General features: G+C 40.5%; 1 protein-coding gene across 6 annotated transcripts in view; it reads left to right on the top strand.

The window, feature by feature from the left end:
* The window catches only part of NFE2L2 (NFE2 like bZIP transcription factor 2), a 35,567-nt gene extending 16,733 nt beyond the window's left edge, over positions 1-18,834 (top strand). For 4 of the 6 annotated variants that reach the window (XM_061185387.1, XM_061185373.1, XM_061185395.1 and 1 more), the window contains exons 2-5: positions 14,834-15,100; positions 15,702-15,791; positions 16,478-16,669; positions 17,087-18,834. In XM_061185387.1, the coding sequence (XP_061041370.1) occupies positions 14,834-15,100; positions 15,702-15,791; positions 16,478-16,669; positions 17,087-18,334 (1,797 nt within the window). In that variant the 3' untranslated portion in view covers positions 18,335-18,834. Of the gene's footprint in view, positions 1-7,577; positions 7,599-14,833; positions 15,101-15,701; positions 15,792-16,477; positions 16,670-17,086 lie in introns of those variants that run through there. The other 2 variants (XM_061185405.1, XM_061185380.1) reach the window with 2 other exon arrangements.
* Positions 18,835-19,588: the final 754 nt, after the last annotated feature.

Below are 19,588 nucleotides of genomic sequence, written 5' to 3'. Positions count from 1 at the left end.
CCAGGTGCGCGGGCTTCATTCAGTAGTTGTGGCTCGCGGACTCTAGAGCGCAGGCTCAGTAGTTGTGCGCACGGGCTTAGTTGCTCCACCGTATGCAGGATCTTCCATGACCAGGGCTCAAACCCATGTCCCCTGCGTTGGCAGGCGGATTCTTAACCACCGCGCCACCAGGGAAGCCCCTTCTATACTGATTTTAAGAGAATGAAATGTGGTATATATACTTATCAATTACTTTTTAAGAGCTCCAAATTGCTGCCTGGCAGTTGGTGACAACAGTGGATACTGTGCATGTTCAAATGTATACATTTGAAGCAGTTGAAATGTAATTTCCAAACTCAGGGTTAATTCATATCCTTAGTTGGAACATAGTATTTTCCTAGCACCTAAGCCCCTTATTTCTACCCATTCTTCATATGACCTTTGCAATAATCTGGTAATTGTGTGGCCTCTGGACCATAACATTGCTCATTAACATCCAGGTGATCCCTGTAGTCATTATGAGCCGTCTTAGTAACTTAAGACTCACACTGTCACTTTCAGGTCATTGAAGTAGCTTTTTGCAAATAATTGCTAACAGTATAAATACTGCCTAGTGTCCTTTGGAAGGGTTAATGTTCCCATCCTATCCTCAGGAAGTAATTTGTGAAACAGAGGAGTTTGGTTCATTAGAATTCCCCCCTAAGGAGTGTGGAGGACTCACTCTGTAGGTCCCCAGAGCTGCACTGTCACTTGCCATTGGTCACTTTTGACCACTTGAAATGGGGCTGGTGTAACTGAGGATCCGCATTTTTAATCTTAATGAATTATTTAAAATTTAAAACAGAAGCAGTATAAGATATTTTTCTGTTGAATATAACTTTATTCTGGGGGGGACAGCATTTCATGTGATCCTGTCAGGTGAGATTTGTTATGTATGTTGAGTGTTTTGTCACTTCTAATAGCTCGTTAATAATTTAAACATTTGGGTTACATGGTAGAATAATTTTTTGACATTGGGTGAAATAAATATATTGTTTAAATTAAATTCACTTTTTTTTTTTTTTTTAGTAAGGCTACTAAAATTGTTTAAATTACACATGTGGCTTGTATTAGATTTCTACTGGAAAGTACTGCTTTAGAGCATCTGTTATAGGTAGCTGAAATTAGTTTGTTCTAAAGTTCAAAATTAGTTTTCAGACTTGTATTTTTGACTTTATAGAATCAGAGGTGTTTAGAGGAAGGAATCTTAGGAGTCACTTAACCCAACCCTGTCCTTCAGCAAATGGAGAAACTGAGGCTAAAAGTTACTGTAACATGGCATGCCCTAATTCTAGATGGGTACTGAACTTAATGTTCTTTATAGCCTATTGCTTTGGGTCCTGGGTTTACTTGGCATTGGAAACATGGTGGGCGTCAGGGCTGCAAAGAGCTTCCACGAGATCCAGACCGAAGAAAAAGCCTTTAAAAAGAAATTATTTTAGGCACTGAGAGAAAGGAATTTTTGTGCTGTGCCTACCAGTAGATAGGGTGATTGATTCCATGTTTGACATGTATTTTTGTTGGGCAGTATAATGATACTTTCATGGGGAATAGTAATAAGGTACAAATAATACCCACACTTTGTGTGATCATTTACTTTAGAAAACTCCATACATCTGGCTTTCATATTTTAATTTAGAGAGTTCTTTTCCCAAAGCCAGAGATTTTAAACCAGACCCACAGCTTTTGTCCTTGAGAAAAAGACTGAGAGCTTGACTTCATGTGTTTATTGTTTAGGTAGGTTGCCTGAGATCATTCAGTAAAAGTTTAGGCCTGTTGTATGGTATTGTTTTCTTATTAACAAAACTGACTTAAAGGAAGAAGGCACCAACAACTGCAATGGGCACCCTTAGAGCAAACCAGAATTTTATTTCTATTTTGAGGCATAGAGGAGGAAAGGGAGGCATTACGAGTTATTAAATGGTGATTTGATTTATGGGTCTGTCCATCAGGTTTAGAGAGGGCTGCTTCTGCTACAGATGCAGCTGACAAGCTGGGCAACCTTTGATATTTAACCTTTCTGAACCTGTTTCTTCATCCCACTAATCTTCACACAGAGTAGCATGAGGATTAAATGATACAATCATGCAAGTGAAAGTATTTTGTGCTCCGAAAGCACTGCAAATGGAAGGACTGGTGTCTTGAGGGCTTCCTTTCTCCAAGGAGTTGTAGAACTATTTCTGGGGCCACACTTGGTCTTGGTGAGCCCTTGGATGAGTCAGTCACATTTGGAATGTGCATTTAGTGGGTCCAAGGCCTTGACCCCATGATTTGGGAGTTCTCAGGGGTCCACTTTAATTTAGAGCCACTTTTGCTCTTGGTAGTGGAGATGATCTGCCTGAAGTAAGGGTTAGAACTGGGAGGCTCTTAGCCCTATTGTATTGAGCATGGGCACAGACCACCCAGGATTTAGAGATTAGGAGTAGGGAAAGGAAAGTTCTCTGCAGAAACTTCGGTCAGGTAACAGTTTTATAGGCCATTAATTTGGCTGCAGGGTCGAATGCCATACAACAGTTTTGTAAACGTCTGTTTTCAAAATAATTCCTAGTATTTCATGAATTTAAGGAATAGAAATTGCAATAGGGGTCTTCCCTGGTGGTCCAGTAGTTAAGATTCTGCACTCCCAGTGTAGGGGGCCTGGGTTTGACCCCTGGTTGGGGAACTAGCCTGCATGCATGCTGTAACTAAGAGTCCACATGCCATAACTAGGGGTTCACATACTGCAACGAAGATCCTGTGTGTCACAATGAAGATCCTGAGTGCCGCAACTAAGACCCGGCGCAGCCAAATGAATGAATGAATGAATGAATGAATGCATGCGTGCATGAAATAGGAAAGTCTAGTTTGAAATCTAATTTGTGTTAGTTGACCAGATGACCCCTCCTGGGTTCTGCTCAGTCAAATGAGACCTAGGGCCATTTACCCATTTAGCATCTCTGGGCCCTGGGATCCTCATTTGTAAACCTGGGGTTTGGTCTGTGGTCTGCAAGATCACTGTCAGCTCTCCTTAGTCAATTGTGTGTTCAATGTAATTTAATGGCCACCAGACATATGTTTCTGAGAGACACATCCCTAGACAGGATGCCTTTTCCTGGTCTTTAAAGAGCTGGTAGATGGGTCAGCCTGGCTGAACTTGCTTTTTCTTTTATAGATTATACTCCATTTAAAGTTATAAAATATTGGTTATATTCCTTGTGCTGTACATTGCATCTTTGTATCTTATTTATTTTATACCTAGTAGTTTGTTACTTCTTAATTCTCTTCTCCCCCAGGCCTCTCTTCACTGGTAACCACTAGTTGGTTCTCTGTATCTGTGAGTCTGTTTCTGTTTTGTTATATTCATTTGTTTTATTTTATTTTATTTTTTTTTATTTTATTTATTTAATTTTTGGCTGTGTTGGGTCTTCGCTTCTGTGCGAGGGCTTTCTCCAGCTGTGGCGAGCAGGGGCCAGTCTTCATCGCGGTGCGCGGGCCTCTCACCATCGCGGCCTCTCCCGTTGCGGAGCACAGGCTCCAGACGCGCAGGCTCAGTAGTTGTGGCTCACGGGCTTAGTTGCTCCGCGGCATGTGGGATCCTCCCAGACCAGGGCTCGAACCCGTGTCCTCTGCATTGGTAGGCAGATTCCCAACCACTGCGCCACCAGGGAAGCCCCTGTTTTATTTTTTATATTCCATATATAAAATGAAAACATAACAGTATTTGTCTTTATCTATTGGACTTATTTCAGCAAGCATTAATACCTCCAGGTCCATCCATGCTGTTGCAAATGGCAAAATTGCATTCTTTGTGGCTAATATTCCATTGTATATATACACCACATCTTCTTTAAACATTCATCTCTTGATGGACACTTTGGTTGCTTCCATATCTTGGCTATTGTAAACAACGCTGCAGTGAACATTGGGGTGCATATATCTTTTCAAATTATTTCAATTATTTCAAATTCAAGTTATTTTGTTTTCTTCAGATATATGCCCAGGTGTGGATTTGCTGGATCATATGGTAGTTCCATTTTTAATTGGACTTGGTTTTTCTTTGGAGTTTACCTTGTCTGTTAGAAGGGCTGAGGTTGCTGATTTTGCCTGTTTCACCTGTTGAGACTTAGCCTAGCCTCTATCTGTGTGCACCATGGCCTTTACATTTCTTGCCCCTGCAGATGTTTTACCAGCTCCAAAGGCACCAACCAAGGTTATCTTGGCTGGACATAGGCTGGTGATTAAAGAAATGCTGTTTGCTGGACAACTGATTCTATGTACAGTATATTCTCTTCTTTAGTCTTAATTTTATTATCTTTAAAAATAGTGGGGGGGCTGATTTTGAAATGATTCTGGAATTAATATAGGAGACCTTGTATCAACAATTACAATGTATTTATTGAGTGGGTACCACGTGCCATATGCCGCAAGGTGTGAAGGACACATGAGTGGGGAAAAGAGTGGGGAAATGAGCATTTCTCATTGCTGGTGGGGTGTAAAAGGTACAGCCTCTGTGGAGAGCTGTTTGTATCATAAATAAAAATGCATATACTCTTTGACCAGCAATTCCACTTCTAAGTATCTATCCCACAGATAGTCCTCACACATTCGTGAAATGATTTATGTACAAAGGTAGCCATTATAGCATCATTTGTAACAGCAAAAGATTAGGAATAACTTAAAAACCCAATGAGGGACTGATTAAGTAATTATATTATTAAATAATATAGTACATCCTCATAATGAACTACTATTCAGCCATTAAAAATAATCGAACAACTCTAGGCCCTGATATAGAACCATCTCTAAAATAAATAGGGAGAAATAAGTGTGGAACATTATGATTATATGCTACTTGTGTGTGTGCCTATGGGTGTGTATTTAATAGAGTATCTTCCTAAGAACACAGAAAACTGATGCCAGTGGTTGCCTTGGGGAAGGATAACTGAGAGATTACTTTTGCAACTTCTAAATTTTATACTATGTACATCTACTATCTATTAAGAAAAGACATTGTCGGGCTTCCCTGGTAGTGCAGTGGCTGAGAATCTGCCTGCCAGTGAAGGGGAACACGGGTTCGAGCCCTGGTCCGGGAAGATCCCACATGCCGCGGAGCAACTAAGCCTGTGCGCCACAACTACTGAGCCTGCGCTCTAGAGCCCACGAGCCACAACTTCTGAGCCCACGTGCCACAACTACTGAAGCCCGCGCGCCTAGAGCCCGTGCTCTGCAACAAGAGAAGCCACCGCAATGAGAAGCCCGCGCACCGCAACGAATGAAGAGTAGCCCCCGCTCACCGCATCTAGAGGAAGCCCGCGCACAGCAACAAAGACCCAACGCAGCCAGAAACAATAAATAAATAAAATAATAATATAAATAAATTAAAAAAAAAAAAAGACATTGTCATGCCTTGCAGGAGTTTGCAGTTTAGTCAGACCAGTTAACATAAGATATACAAAGTACGGGGTAAATATTGGCTTTATGGGAAGATTTAAATGCTAAGCTGTGTGTGTGCGGTTGACTGGATTTGCCCTGAGTCATCAGGACGGGTGGGTCTGAGCTTCAGCAGAGCCAGCTTCCAAGCCTTAGCATCCCACCTGGGGCTAAAGCAGTTTGCAGCCTTTGTCCTGCAGTGGCGGGAAGAGCCCACAGGCTCGGAATCAGATCTTGGTTGGGGTCCTGGCTCTGCCACGTGCCAAGCATGCAATTTGGGGTAGGGATGCTCGAGGCCCAAAGCCTAATTGTGCTCATTCGTAGATGAAGATAAGCCACCTCCCCCTTGCTCTGCAGTGAACACCCCTGCAAACCATGAAGTGCTCTGCAAATGCCAGCTCAAATAGAAGCTGCGAGGCACCTGCAGACTGGCAAGCTGGAGCCAGAGGTGCAAATTGAAACAGTGAAGCAAAAATGTATCTTTTTCCCCCTCTGCCAAATAACTTGGCAGGATTTGTAAAATTAGAAAAGTAGACCATAGTAGTTTTGGAATCCTTGACCTCTGACCTTGGGGCAAGTCATTTCATCCTCTAGACCTGTTTCCCTATTTGAAAAATGGAAGGGGCTGTGCGTCCTCTGGGCCCCTCCAGTCGCAGCATTCTGTGACAGTGTGGCATTAGCAGTAATTCCCATCTCAGCTGAGATGAGTCATACTGACCGAAAAGTCCACATGTGAGGAGGAAGTCTCTGAGAATTTTCCTTGTGGTGGAGGATCTGAGCCTCTGGGGGGAAACGGGGAGGTGTGGGGGGATTGCTGCCACCAAGAGGGGAGACCAAGAAAACAGAGTGAGTGGAGTTGGGTCGTTTGTGTTCTCCACTCCACAACCTCCTTTGCTTTCAGATAGTCATGTGGACTAGACGTTTGGAAAAACCTGGCTTAGCCCTTGTTTAAGCAGGTGGGATGTTCATGCAGTTGTGACCGGCGTACTTAAGTCAGTTGTCACTCCTGTGAGGTCTTTCTTTGCAGTTTAGTGACACTTCCTGTGTGCTGCCTTGGCTCCTACATGTTTCTCCTTGAGTCTCTAAACAGATCAGAGACTGTCCTCTTTTTATCTCTGTGTCCCCAGCACCTAGTGCAGTTCCTGGCACCTGAATGGCGAGCTATATGTATGTAGTAGATGGGTTGCTGGATTAATGATCCATTTAGGGTAGTATGGACAGTAAATCTTGTTAATCTTGACCACCACCTTTATTATAACTATCACCATTCTGAAGTGATATTTTAGCTATTAGTATGAAATATTTCATACTCAAAAAAGTTCACACTAAAAAAGAATTTAAAGACCCCCCCCCCTTTGGAAAGTATTTTAACAGGGTGCACAAAAAAGAAAAAGAAAAAAATCTAAGTGTTTTAGAGTCTTTCTATATTACAATATATAATACATATGTATCTAAAATTCATCACTGCCACCACCAGCACAGGCACACAGGTCTTCGGCTAGCGGCAAGAAACAGCAAGCCTGGGTGACTGTCCCAGTTCTTAGCTTTTAAAGCTTAATTGTAGGCAGTTAAATCTGAAAAGGAGCTTTAAGATTGAAATAAATAATTTCTGTTTACAAATGCAGGATCCACAGATGGTGAAGGATCACTGAGGAAGTTCAGAAGTAGCAGTAAACAGCCCCAGTAGTTCCAGTGTGCTGGGGTACTGCCCTCCCTCATGGGGGCTGCCCTTTAGGAGGAGGGGGCAGGAGGGTGAGCAAACAGGGCTGTTTGAGCTCAAGGTAGATATCTGACGACCTGGTTAGTCCACGCTAGGTTAATTTCAGTGTATGTTAGGTAAAGTGAGTTAGGGAGTTACAGCCAATGCTCCTGAAGGTTACATTGGTAAGATGGGTGTGTATGTTTTCCTGTAGACTCATTCTAATAGTGATGGAAGACCTAGTCACAAAGTTCCTTTCATGTGTGGAGGACAGCATCCAGGACTGAGTACATTCATGGCTTGTTCAAAAACGGGGAAGAGATGAGAAAAAACATGTCCTGAAGTTTGCTTATCTAACCAAGCCATTCTCTTGACATAGTGACTGACCCTTGCATAAGCCCTTTGATTGAGGCCCAGCAGCAGCATCCTGCTTAAATGCAAACAACCAGAAATTAACTCTGCTGGCATCCAGGTATGAAACTTCCCGTGGGAAAGTTGGATCCATCCACTTTTCGTAGCAGTGGCATCACCTGCTATTTTGGAAATTAACTGTCCTTTATGATTTCTTTTTGGCCAAACACATATGTGCCTCTTGAGAAATAGTCCAAGTTCCTATTCTATTCACTTTCCAGTTTTGCTTTTATCTTTGCATCATGCTTTACAGTGTACAGACAAGCGTAATGGGTGAGAGTTCCAGTAAACTGGCTGGATCACATTTCTTAGATTGAGTCATTGCTGAGAAACTTGTTTGTGAACAGGAAGCAGCCCATGAAAATGTCTGTACACAGTAACAAGCTGGACTGTGAGGAAACTGGACCATTTTTTAGCTGAAAGACAAAAGGGTAGAAGGATGCATCTGTGATCCAGGGAATAGCAAATTTGTGATCTAGAGTTTGTTTCCTTTTATTTTTTTGGCTGCATTGGGTCTTCGTTACTGCGCTCGGGCTTTCTCTAGTTGTGGCGAGCGGGGGCTACTCTTTGTTGTGGTGCGCGGGCTTCTCATTGCAGTGGCTTCTCTTGTGGAGCACAGGCTCTAGGTGTGCGGGCTCAGTAGTTGTGGCTCGCGGGCTCTAGAGCACAGGCTCAGTAGCTGTGGCGCACGGGCTTAGTTGCTCCACAGCATGTGGGATCTTCCCGGACCAGGGCTCAAACCCGTGTCCCCTGCATTGGCAGGCGGATTCTTGACCACTGCGCCACCATGGAAGTCCCTAGAGTTTTAACTTGTTGAATAATTCATGTCTTGATGTGTGTTTGAGATTTTTTATGCTGTTAAAAATTGCTAGTTATTTTAATGAGAACCTACTGTATAGCACAGGGAACTCTACTCAGTGCTCTGTGGTGACCTAAATGGGAAGGAAATCCAAAAAGGAGGGGATATATGTATACTTATAGCTGATTGACTTTGCTGTACAGCAGAAACTAACATTGTAAAGCAACTATATACTCCAATAAAAATAAATTAAAAAACAAAGCAAAACAAAAAAAATTGCTAGTTATTGAAGTTGAGGAAATAATCCCTGGTAAGTTTTCTCTAGAAGGAAAACTTGGATTAGTGGTAACTGTTACCTATTAGGAGTCTGCTGACATAGAAACTGGTTGCTAGGCCAGTTATTTTTAAAAATGGAGCTATAGTTAACACAAATTAACCCAGTGACATTTACACTTGGCCTAGGTGGCTGTAAGTCCCCTTCCATCTCTAACATTCTGTTATTCTGTATAAATGTTTTTTTGTGATCTTTGTTTTTTATCACCTGCTCCATAATTATTACAGCAATATATTCAGAAGTTAGCACATCAGTCCAGTAGACTCAAAAGTACCTGAATGTGGGCAGACTATAGAGAATAACCTGTCATCTCATCTGCCTTCTCTAGAAGTCTGAGAAAACAACTGGCCTTGTCTTGTGTATCTTCTTGTAATGAAGCAGGAGAGAAGTAAATAGGCAGATAAATATTTATGAAATAGAGTAGTCATCAGCGAGATGTATTTTAAAAACACACCTGCTTCGTGTCATTTTACTTTAGGAGTAAGGTTTGTGACTGCAGAGTAGAGCCTTGTGAATCAAGGAGATCTTTGTTGTTCAGTCAATTCTTCAGAATTCGAGCATGCCCTCAGTTGTTTTTGTACTTTCCTATAGCTGTTTGGTTTATACTCTAACGGACGGTAGGATGAGATTCATGTTCCATCTGGTTTTGCCCAAAAATATTTGAGCAGCTTCTATGGAAAAAAATATTAAACCAGATTTAGCTTTTAGGTGAATAATATAACCACCTGGGCATAATATAAAGACTGAAATGTATGAAAGAAAAGCATTACCAGGTGTAATTTAGACTCTGAATGCCAGTAGTTAATATTTGGATGGAGAGATCGATCTCAGGAGAATAAACTTTAAAAGATTTATTATTTTCTTAATGGAAATACATGATTTTAAGAAGGAATCTGTATAAAGCAATTATACTCCAATAAAGATGTAAAAAAAATAAAAATAAAAAAAATTTTTAAAAAAGGAATCACTTGAGACATTGTCTTAACACTTATACTGTAAAATTGGAAGTGAGGATCAGTTTTCATTGTCTGTTTACAAAGTTAGTTATCTGTGCAATTTTTTAAAAAACAGTTTATTGGTGAAATTTGTTTTTAGAAGAAACCTCCCACCACCTTCCTGTCATCCTCTGGACAAAACAGGTTGGGAGAGGGAAGGTAGGGAAAGGGGTTGGGAGGTGCAAGCTTCATTTATACATTTGAATGTATATAATAGAAACCATTTTATTTTTCATTTCAAATACTTTTCTAAAGCCTTAGTTTACTGAATTGCTTTAATTTAGGAAGAGATCATGATGTCTTTGGTTTATCTTTTCTGATTTTGGGGGATCATCTGAGCATGATAAATGCTTGTTTGTTCAAAGCACTAAAATTGGCTTGCAAAAGACATATTATTATGGGATTCTGTGTTCAAGGGCTTTCTTCTGTTTATCCTGGAACAAAGACATTTGTTTTAAAGTGGTATGAGTTAATAGTCCAACTTCAGATTTCCCATAAAACGTGTAACAGATTACCCAGATGGCAAATGATGTATATATATATAGAGAGAAACATTTTCAATATGACTGTTTCCATTGGGCCAGATGGTGATTTAACGTGAATTGTCAAACATTTACGTTTCTTATTAAATTGTCCTATTTTGTCGAAGCCAAGCTAGCAACATAACGTGGAATACACTCAGGAATTGCAAAAGGACAGCAACAACAAAAATTCAGACACCAAGTATGGCAGACGGCATTTGCTCCATATGGCATGTGAAGGCTCACAGCCAGTGCCTGTGTTGCCCTTGGGAAGCTTAAGGAAATACCTGTTGAAATGCCATACATTTCCTCTCCCTCCCCAGACCCTTTTTATCTGCCCTCTTGCAGGGCAGCCATGCTTCCTCAGTGCCTCAGGTTGAAGTGTGGGAGAGCAGTTTAGTTCTTCCTCTGGCATCTTCCTTCCACACTGTCCGTTGTCATGCTCTTGTTTGTTATGGGCACCACCCCAACTATTTCCTCTTAGATGGTTCGGGAGTTCTGCAGAGAGATGGGTCATTTGTGGAGTAAGTCATGTGCCGTCACGGGGCTTCTTCAAGACAGCTCACTGCCTGAGGTCAGCACAGAACACAGTCCTGGGCCTGCAGGGCTCCCCACCAGTGAGTCGTGGGTCAACAAACTTCTGCTGTTCTCATTTTCAACATAAAGCTTTGAATATTTCGTGCAATATCAAATCGCTGCAGGTTTTTTCTTCCAAACCTTATGTGAAAATCTGAGTAACACAGTGTATGATATATCAAGGCCATGACAAGCAGCCCCTTGTTACTGCATTCTGAATTTGATCAGAACATCTGTTTTAAAGGAATTCGAAGTGGTTAAAACTCAGCTTTTTTTTTTTAAGCAGATGTTTCCTTTCAGAGACCTCGCATGGCAAGATTCAACATTATATAAAAATGAAAACCTCTGAGAACACTTTGAAACCTGTTTTGGTCTATTATCTCACTGAAGGCTGCCCAGCCTTCATTAAGAACAATTAGATGTTGTCACTTGAAACATCTTTTGGTGGCATTCCTGGTGGAGACGGTCAGCTCTGGCTGTAGGAGCCCCTCCACCTCCCAGGGTCCAGCATTGTTTCAGATCAGATAACAAGAACAGGTGCTCAAGAGCTGATCCAAATGACATTTTGTGTTTTATTTTTCCTGTTTGTTGATGAGGATCCATCAAGGTGTCCTTGGCTAATTATGTTATGGGAAATTTTAAAACACTGAGTTGGTTTGGAGCTGTGCATTGAAGGGTAGTCATGTCAGGAATTGAGAGGGTGTTGCGTGTGTACATAAAAGGGTATGTTATTTTATTTACAACACACGATGCACATGCCTAGTGGTCAATTTCAGACCTTCCCTGAGGAGGAACCAAGTAGCTTCATGGCTGAGTGTTGTTTCAAGGCTCCCACTACAGTTCAGTCTGTAATGTCATTATTATCCTTTGGCCTGGAGCTTGGTCTCACTTACAGCAAGTAGTAGGGCCCATCCTACTTCTTGTTGGGATGCATAACAACACTTACATATACTTTATAGAGAAATTTCTTCCACATTTCATTTGATCCACCAACATCTGTATGGTAGGGGTAGGATGGAACAATTACACTAAATTTATAGCTAAAACACCTAAACCCACTCAAGACATCTCATCTGATGGGGAAGAAAGGGGGGAAAAGGAAAGAACAGAGTTGTATCAACTCTTGGTGTGATTGCCACTGACAATTTTAGAGTAAATTACATTAGAAATTTTCCTCCCACCCATAGTTCTGGGTTCTAGGAATACTTTGGACTAGTCATATTTGTGAGGTGTTTCCAACATAAATTCTTCAGTGCTCTTTCAGTTCTTTTATGAAAAAGTCAAAACTGAGTACTGGTTTTTATCCTGGGGTCTCTTAACAAGGAGAAGCCCCAGGCCTAGGGCAGTCTGGGGAAGTGAGGGCAGATGTGGCAGAGTGACCCCCAGGTGCAGGGACAAATATTTGGGTTTCTCTATTGTTGACCTTCTGAAGAGCTCAATGCACTTTCCGTGTCAGTTTTTGAGAGGTGGCAACAGGTACTGCTCATTTTATAGAGAAACTAGAGTTCAATTGAGATAGCCTGAGTATGCATTTCCTTAATTTTTAGTGCTAGCATTTAGTAGCAGTGAACACCCTGAACGTCTCCTTAGCGCCTTGGTCGTTAGCTCCAGTTTGGAGAATGGCCCAGACAGGATACTCAGCTGTAGCTAGATTCCCCCAGAAGATATGGCCCAACCTAATTAGAATTTTAAAGTAGGTTTCTCTATACCTTGGGCCTTTCTCTTTTCACATGACCTTTGTGTAAACATGTCTATTAAAGTGGAAACAAATTATTTTTAAAATGGAAATTCTCACGTTTTATTTTAGTGGGGAGCCCCCTGAGAAGATAGCCACATATGACTGAATGCTCTACGATTTCTATTTTGTTGCTTGTGGCCAGGAAAATAATCCAGGTGACATTTGCTCAATCCAGTCTTCTAAAGTGGTGGTGGCCACTTCTTCCCACCACCAATACATCAAGGCAAAGTCTACATATACAACAAAGGAGGATTTTATTTCCTGCCCCACTTAGGAACCACTGTCCAATGATCAGACTTCATATTTTTAGTGTGGGCTAGTGGTTAAAAATCAGGAGTCCAAGATTGACTCATATTGTACTCATGCCTGGGTATATATCCCTGTTCTGGCACTTTCTCGTAGTACGTCTTCTTTCTAAGCTTCAATATACTTATCTGTAAAATAGGGATACATGTTCTCTGTATGTGGTTTTGAGCGTTGGTTTGTGTATATCTGAAGTACTTAGAACAATGCTTGGCATATATAGAAAGCCCTTAATAGATGTTGGCTTACAAACAGTTAAGTATACCCTAGCCAGTTCTGAAGAGCTACAGATACTTGCTTTAATTATACCTACTGTGTGTGCTTTGTACTACAAGTTATACTGTTCAAAGCTAGAATAATGAACCTCATGAGCAGGGTTTCATAGCATTTAAGATTCTAACACCAACTTTCAATCAAGGCTAGAGGTGGCCTCTACTATCCAGTTAGCTGGGCTGCCTCTAGGCTGGCTGGTCTGTGCTTGTACTTTGTTGGGTGAAATAGCCTGACTGCTCAGTGAAGCAACAGCCATGTTGTTTTTTGTCCTTTGGAGGCTGAAAGTAGTAGAGCCGTAAATGCACTGGGCAGCCCAGTGCTGCCAGCTGTTGTCCGAACAGCAATACAAAGTTTGATGTCTGTGCACACTGTGTCTGCTGGCCTTCAGATCCCAATTCCCTTTCTCTGTCAATTTTTCCAGTCTCCATCTCATTTTCAACATAGATGATTTGTTAAATGGAAACTGATTTACATTTCCTACCTGTTCAGACTTTTACAAAAACTAAAGTTGTAAATCAGAAAAATTGCTTTTGACACATTTGTGGTTAGGAAAATATGGACATGGTAACCTAAGCCTAGCCTTGTAATATAAATCAGAATAACCATTCCCTCATTGTACAATTCTCCCCATATCTTAGAACGTATTACCTTCCATCCTTCCCTAGAGCCACATTTTTTTGGTTTGTGTTATGAAGAGGGTTATTTATGATTTCTCAGGAGTGAGCCTAGTGGGCACTACCCCTTTCCCAGTTCTTTTGGCAATCTCTTGCTTCACCCACACAAGATTACCATTCGCTAGGACTTGAATTTACTAATTTGTTCATACCTCAGGAGCTAAAAATCAAGTCAAGAGGAAACTGTTTTGGGGCTTCCCTGGTGGCGCAGTGGTTGAGAATCCGCCTGCCAATGCAGGGGACACGGGTTTGATCCCTGGTCTAGGAAGATCCCACATGCCGCAGAGCAACTAAGCCCATGAGCCACAACTACTGAGCCTGTGTGCCGCATCTACTGAAGCCCATGCACCTAGAGCCCGTGCTCCGCAACGAGAAGCCACCGCAACTAGAGAAAGCCCGCATGCAGCAACGAAGACCCAACTCAGCCAAAAATAAATAAATAAAATAAATTTATAAAAAAAAAAAAAAAAAGAGGAAACTGTTTTAATAAGTAACCACAGACACAGAAGTAGTCAGAAATGATGGGGAAAAGATAATCCACTGTAGGAAAGACCAAAAGAAAGGTGATATTTCACAACTGCTAGGTTGACAGTTTAACTTGGGGGTTTTTTTCCCCCTGTAAACTGGTATTTGCTAAGCAAGTTTAGGGAAAAATTCCACATACTCAATCATGTTTTCCAAACTCCACTTCTCATAATAAACCATTGGCTTGGAGTGCTTGCTCTAATTTCTCTATTCCATTAACAAGTGTGGGAATTCTTTTAATTCAAGAATGTTAATGTGCAACATTTGTTACTTTGTTGTTAGTGACCTCTACCATCACCCAAATTGTTAATAATCCAAGTAATAAGTGATTACATTGGATAGCTATTTGTAGGTGATTTAAAAAAAAAAAGATACATGTATTGAATAGAATTAACTGTGCCCTTCCAGAACATTGGATCTGTGTTCCCATTCAGATTTTATTTGTAATCTCCCTACCCCCCACCATCAGCAATGGCATAATGTAAATTATGTGGTGTCTGCCGTTTTAAAACCATTTTAACCATGGTCTCTCTCCTTCCTTTTTTGTTTTAAACATAGGACATGGATTTGATTGACATACTTTGGAGGCAAGATATAGATCTCGGGGTAAGTCGAGAAGTATTTGACTTCAGTCAACGACGGAAGGAGCATGAGCTGGAAAAACAGAAAAAACTTGAAAAGGAAAGACAAGAACAACTGCAAAAGGAGCAAGAGAAAGCCTTTTTCGCTCAGTTACAACTAGATGAAGAGACAGGTGAATTCCTCCCGGTTCAGCCAGCACAACACATCCCATCGGAAACCAGTGGATCTGCCAACTACTCCCAGGTACAGGGTACTCAGTTCTTGGGAAGGTAAAACATCTGGATTTGAGTTCCAGCTTTGCCTTTTACTTCATGATCTTATTAAGTCAACTTCCCAACCTCAGCCTACTGATGAGTTCAGTGCCTGACTGACTTACCTCAGAGTGTAAGGATTAGGAGGACATAAATTACATGGAAGAGCTTTGTAAGCTATAAAAACATTATGTAATTATAAGGATCAAACAGCTGCAACAGTAGTGACAGTAGTAGGACTGTTGTAGTAGGGATTATTCATGTACTGTGACAGGTACTGTTCTACTAAAGTACTTGAAATATTGACTGATTTAATCAACACAACAATTATATGAGTTAATTACCATTATCCTACTTTATCTACAGATGAGCAGTTGAAGCCCAAAGAGGTTAAATAACTTGCCCAGAAACTGGGCAGTAAATTGGGGGGCGGGGGCCAAGATTTGAAACTAGATAGTCTGGTTTGATTCTGTGCTCTTTACTATACTAAACTGACTTCTGAAACAAGAGAAATGTTTGACTAACTAGACTGTAAACATTTTATGAACACGGAACAATTTTTTTCTTCCTCTGTGTCTTTCTCTTTTATGCAGGTAGCCCACATTCCCAAACCAGATGATTTGTACTTCGATGACTGCATGCAGCTTTTGGCAGAGACATTTCCATTTGTAGATGACAATGAGGTATTAACATTTAGTTAACAGCAAATCTCCACAACTATATCTAACATATCGTATATTGGTCCCTTTGATGTATCTCCATTTAAAAAAAAAAATGAAAAAATATTTCAGGAGCAAATTTTATCAAGGAAACCTTAGCCTATAGGTAACTTTATGATTTGAAAAAAAACAAAAAAATGACACCCCTCCTTCCCCCACATAATACAAAACCAAAAACATTTACTCCTGCATAGCCAGAGGGGTGGGTGAGCATAACCGTGGAAACAAGTTATAACTCTTTTGTTATAGGTACTTAGAAATAAATTTTGGTGAGTAAAAAGCAAGCTGGGTAGTACACCAAGACTTATTCGGTTAACAATTTTAATAAGTTTATTGTCTGAAGCACTATACTAGGTATTACATACATATATACAAATTAAATTCTAAAGATTGTTCTTACCCATTTTGAAGTTTACCTTCAAATGCATAGGATAAAGCAATTAAGCTAGTAAATGAATAAATTTGGAGTCAGCTGGGCAGGACAAAAACATTTGTTTCATTATATAGAAATAGGAGTCGTAAGTCACCATTTTAAGTAGAGAAATACAGAACTGCAGCCAATTCCAGTCTAAGATGTTGTGATGGCCTTGGAGCGTACCCATCCACTGCTGGTGGCAGATTCATGTAGATAAATGCCTTCTCAATTTTAGGTTTCTTCAGCTACGTTTCAATCACTTGTTCCTGATATTCCCAGCCACATCGACAGCCCAGTCTTTATTGCTCCTAATCAGGCTCAGTCACCTGAAACTGCTGTCCTTCAGTTAGCCACTGCTGATTTAGACGATATGCAGCAGGATATTGAGCAAGTTTGGGAGGAGCTATTATCCATTCCAGAATTACAGGTAACTAAGATCTAATATAATAAATACCAAAGATGCTATTTTATATTCAGTCCCTTTAAATTAGTCATTCCAGTTATTTATTATTTATATGCCACCTACTTATAGGAAGGATTGGAGGGTGCTTTTAAATTAGTCATGAGAGCTGCCCATGCTCACTTCAGTGAACTTTTGTTAGTTAAATGGACTGGATGTCTTGAGGGACAGATCAGGTTATAAACCTGAAGTCTGATCTGGGAACTCTGAAAATAATACATATGCTTAGGCATAAGTATCTGTTGGAAATGGGAATTACCTCTGAATTCTAGAAGAGCCTGGTGTGAATGGGGGTGGGGAGAGATTACCATCAGATATGGATTATCAGCTATTAAAAATAGCTTAACCTTGACTTAACATAGTATAAACTTCTTTTCCACGCAGTGTCTTAATATTCAAAATGACAAACTGGCTGAGACTAGCATGGTTCCAAGTCCAGAAACCAAACTGACGGAAATTAACAACAATTATCATTTCTATCCATCAATCCCCTCACTGGAAAAAGAAGTAGGTAACTGCAGTCCACATTTTCTCAATGCTTTTGAGGATTCCTTCAGCAGCATCCTCTCCACAGAAGAGTCCAGCCAGTTGACAGTGAACTCATTAAATTCAAATGCCACAGTAAATACAGATTTTGGTGATGAATTTTATTCTGCTTTCATAGCAGAGCCCAGTACCAGCAACAGCATGCCCTCCTCTGCCACTTTAAGCCAGTCACTCTCTGAACTTCTAAACGGGCCCATTGATATCTCTGATCTATCACTTTGTAAAGCCTTCAACCAAAACCACCCTGAAAGTGCAACAGCAGAATTCAATGATTCTGACTCTGGCATATCACTGAACACAAGTCCCAGCATGGCATCTCCCAGCATGGCATCACCTGAACACTCAGTGGAATCTTCCATCTATGGAGACACACTGCTTGGCTTCAGTGATTCTGAAATGGAAGAGATAGATAGTTCCCCTGGAAGTGTCAAACAGAAGGGTCCTAAAACACAGCCAGTAAGGCCTTCTGGGGATACAGTCCAACCCTTGTCATCGTCTCAGAGGAACAGTGCTCCAGTGTGTGATGCCCAGTGTGAAAACACACCAAAGAAAGAAGTGCCTGTAAGTCCTGGTCATCGAAAAACCCCATTCACAAAAGACAAACATTCAAGCCGCTTGGAGGCTCATCTCACAAGAGATGAGCTACGGGCAAAAGCTCTCCATATCCCATTTCCTGTAGAAAAAATCATTAACCTCCCAGTTGATGACTTCAATGAAATGATGTCCAAGGAGCAATTCAACGAGGCTCAACTTGCATTAATTAGAGATATACGTAGGAGGGGTAAGAATAAAGTGGCTGCTCAGAATTGCAGAAAAAGAAAACTGGAAAATATAGTGGAACTGGAGCAAGATTTAGATCATTTAAAAGATGAAAAAGAAAAATTGCTCAAAGAAAAAGGAGAAAATGACAAAAGCCTCCATCTACTGAAAAAACAACTCAGCACCTTGTATCTTGAAGTCTTCAGCATGCTACGTGATGAAGATGGAAAGCCTTACTCCCCAAGTGAATACTCCTTGCAGCAAACGAGAGATGGCAATGTATTCCTTGTTCCCAAAAGTAAGAAGCCAGATATTAAGAAAAACTAGATTTGAGCAGATCTGACCTTTTCTGAGCTAGTGGGTTTTTTTGTTGTTGTTGTACTGTTATACTAAAAGCTCCTACTGTGATGTGAAATGCAGAAATATACTTTATAAGTAATTCTATGCAAAATTATAGTCAAAACTAGTGTAGAAAATATAAAACTTTAAAAAGCATTAAAATAAGTTATCAGTATGCTGAATCAGTAGTTTCACTTTAACTGCAAACTTAATTTCTTAAAACACCATTGGGGGTAGTTTCTATATACATGTAAATACTACAAAAACTCCTTATTTATACTGTTCTTATCTCATTTGTTACTTTCATAGATTTGTATGATACATCTGGCTAAAAGCAAATTGTTGCAAAACTAACCACTATGTACTTTTTTAAATAAATACTGTATGAACAAAAAAATGGCATTTTTTTATATTAAATTGTTTAGCTCTGGCAAAAGACAATTTAGTTGAAAAGCTGGTACTAATAAAGGAATATTATGACCGTTAAATTATTTCTTCGAAGTTCATTCACAATCTTTCATGACAATAATATGGAAAGCACTACACTAAATTGGTACTGGAGATACAGGAAAATAGAGTATATCAAAAAGATTTTCTCTTCAGCAGCAAGTATATCTCAACTAAAAAAAATGCTATATATACTTTGACATGAAAACACTGGTTCTTTTACTCCTGTCAAGGTATATGCCATACATTTGAAGGTGTGGGAGAACCATCGTATTAACAAAAAGAGTATTACAGACACAGGAAGTTGGAAGGCTCTGAGGCCTGTTTGAGAAATAACTATATGGCTGAACATGGAGGGGGAGAAAAACGGTGGTCAGTAGAGAAGCACATGGCACAGATCCTTGTTAAGCCTTCATAACCTTTGCTTTTACCTTGTGGAGAACTACTGGCAGTGTTAAGTAGGGGTAACATCTGAGTTAAAAGTTTGCTCTGCCTTGTGTGTCAGCAGTAGTCTAAAGGGTAAAGGTAGGAGCAGACCAATGGGGAGGCTCTGAAATATTCACATGGGGTAGGGTGTCTTGGTTTAGAGTGATAGCAGTAGTGAGAAGGCACTGGATTTTGCATGTTTCAAAGGAGGAACTAAAAGGATTTTCCAACAGAATGGATGCAGGATAAAGGTAGACTCAAGGACTTGAACATCTGAAAGAACTGAGTTGCCCAGAGATGGTTAGGACTGTGGCTAGAAGGTTTAGGTGGGAAAACCAGTTCACTTTGGGACATATCCAGTGATTAAAC

The sequence above is a fragment of the Eubalaena glacialis genome, chromosome 1 (assembly GCF_028564815.1).
Source record: "Eubalaena glacialis isolate mEubGla1 chromosome 1, mEubGla1.1.hap2.+ XY, whole genome shotgun sequence".
Taxonomy (NCBI): domain Eukaryota; kingdom Metazoa; phylum Chordata; class Mammalia; order Artiodactyla; family Balaenidae; genus Eubalaena; species Eubalaena glacialis.
The sequence above is the reverse complement of the archived record's forward strand: the minus strand, read 5'-3'. Positions and strand labels throughout refer to the sequence as shown.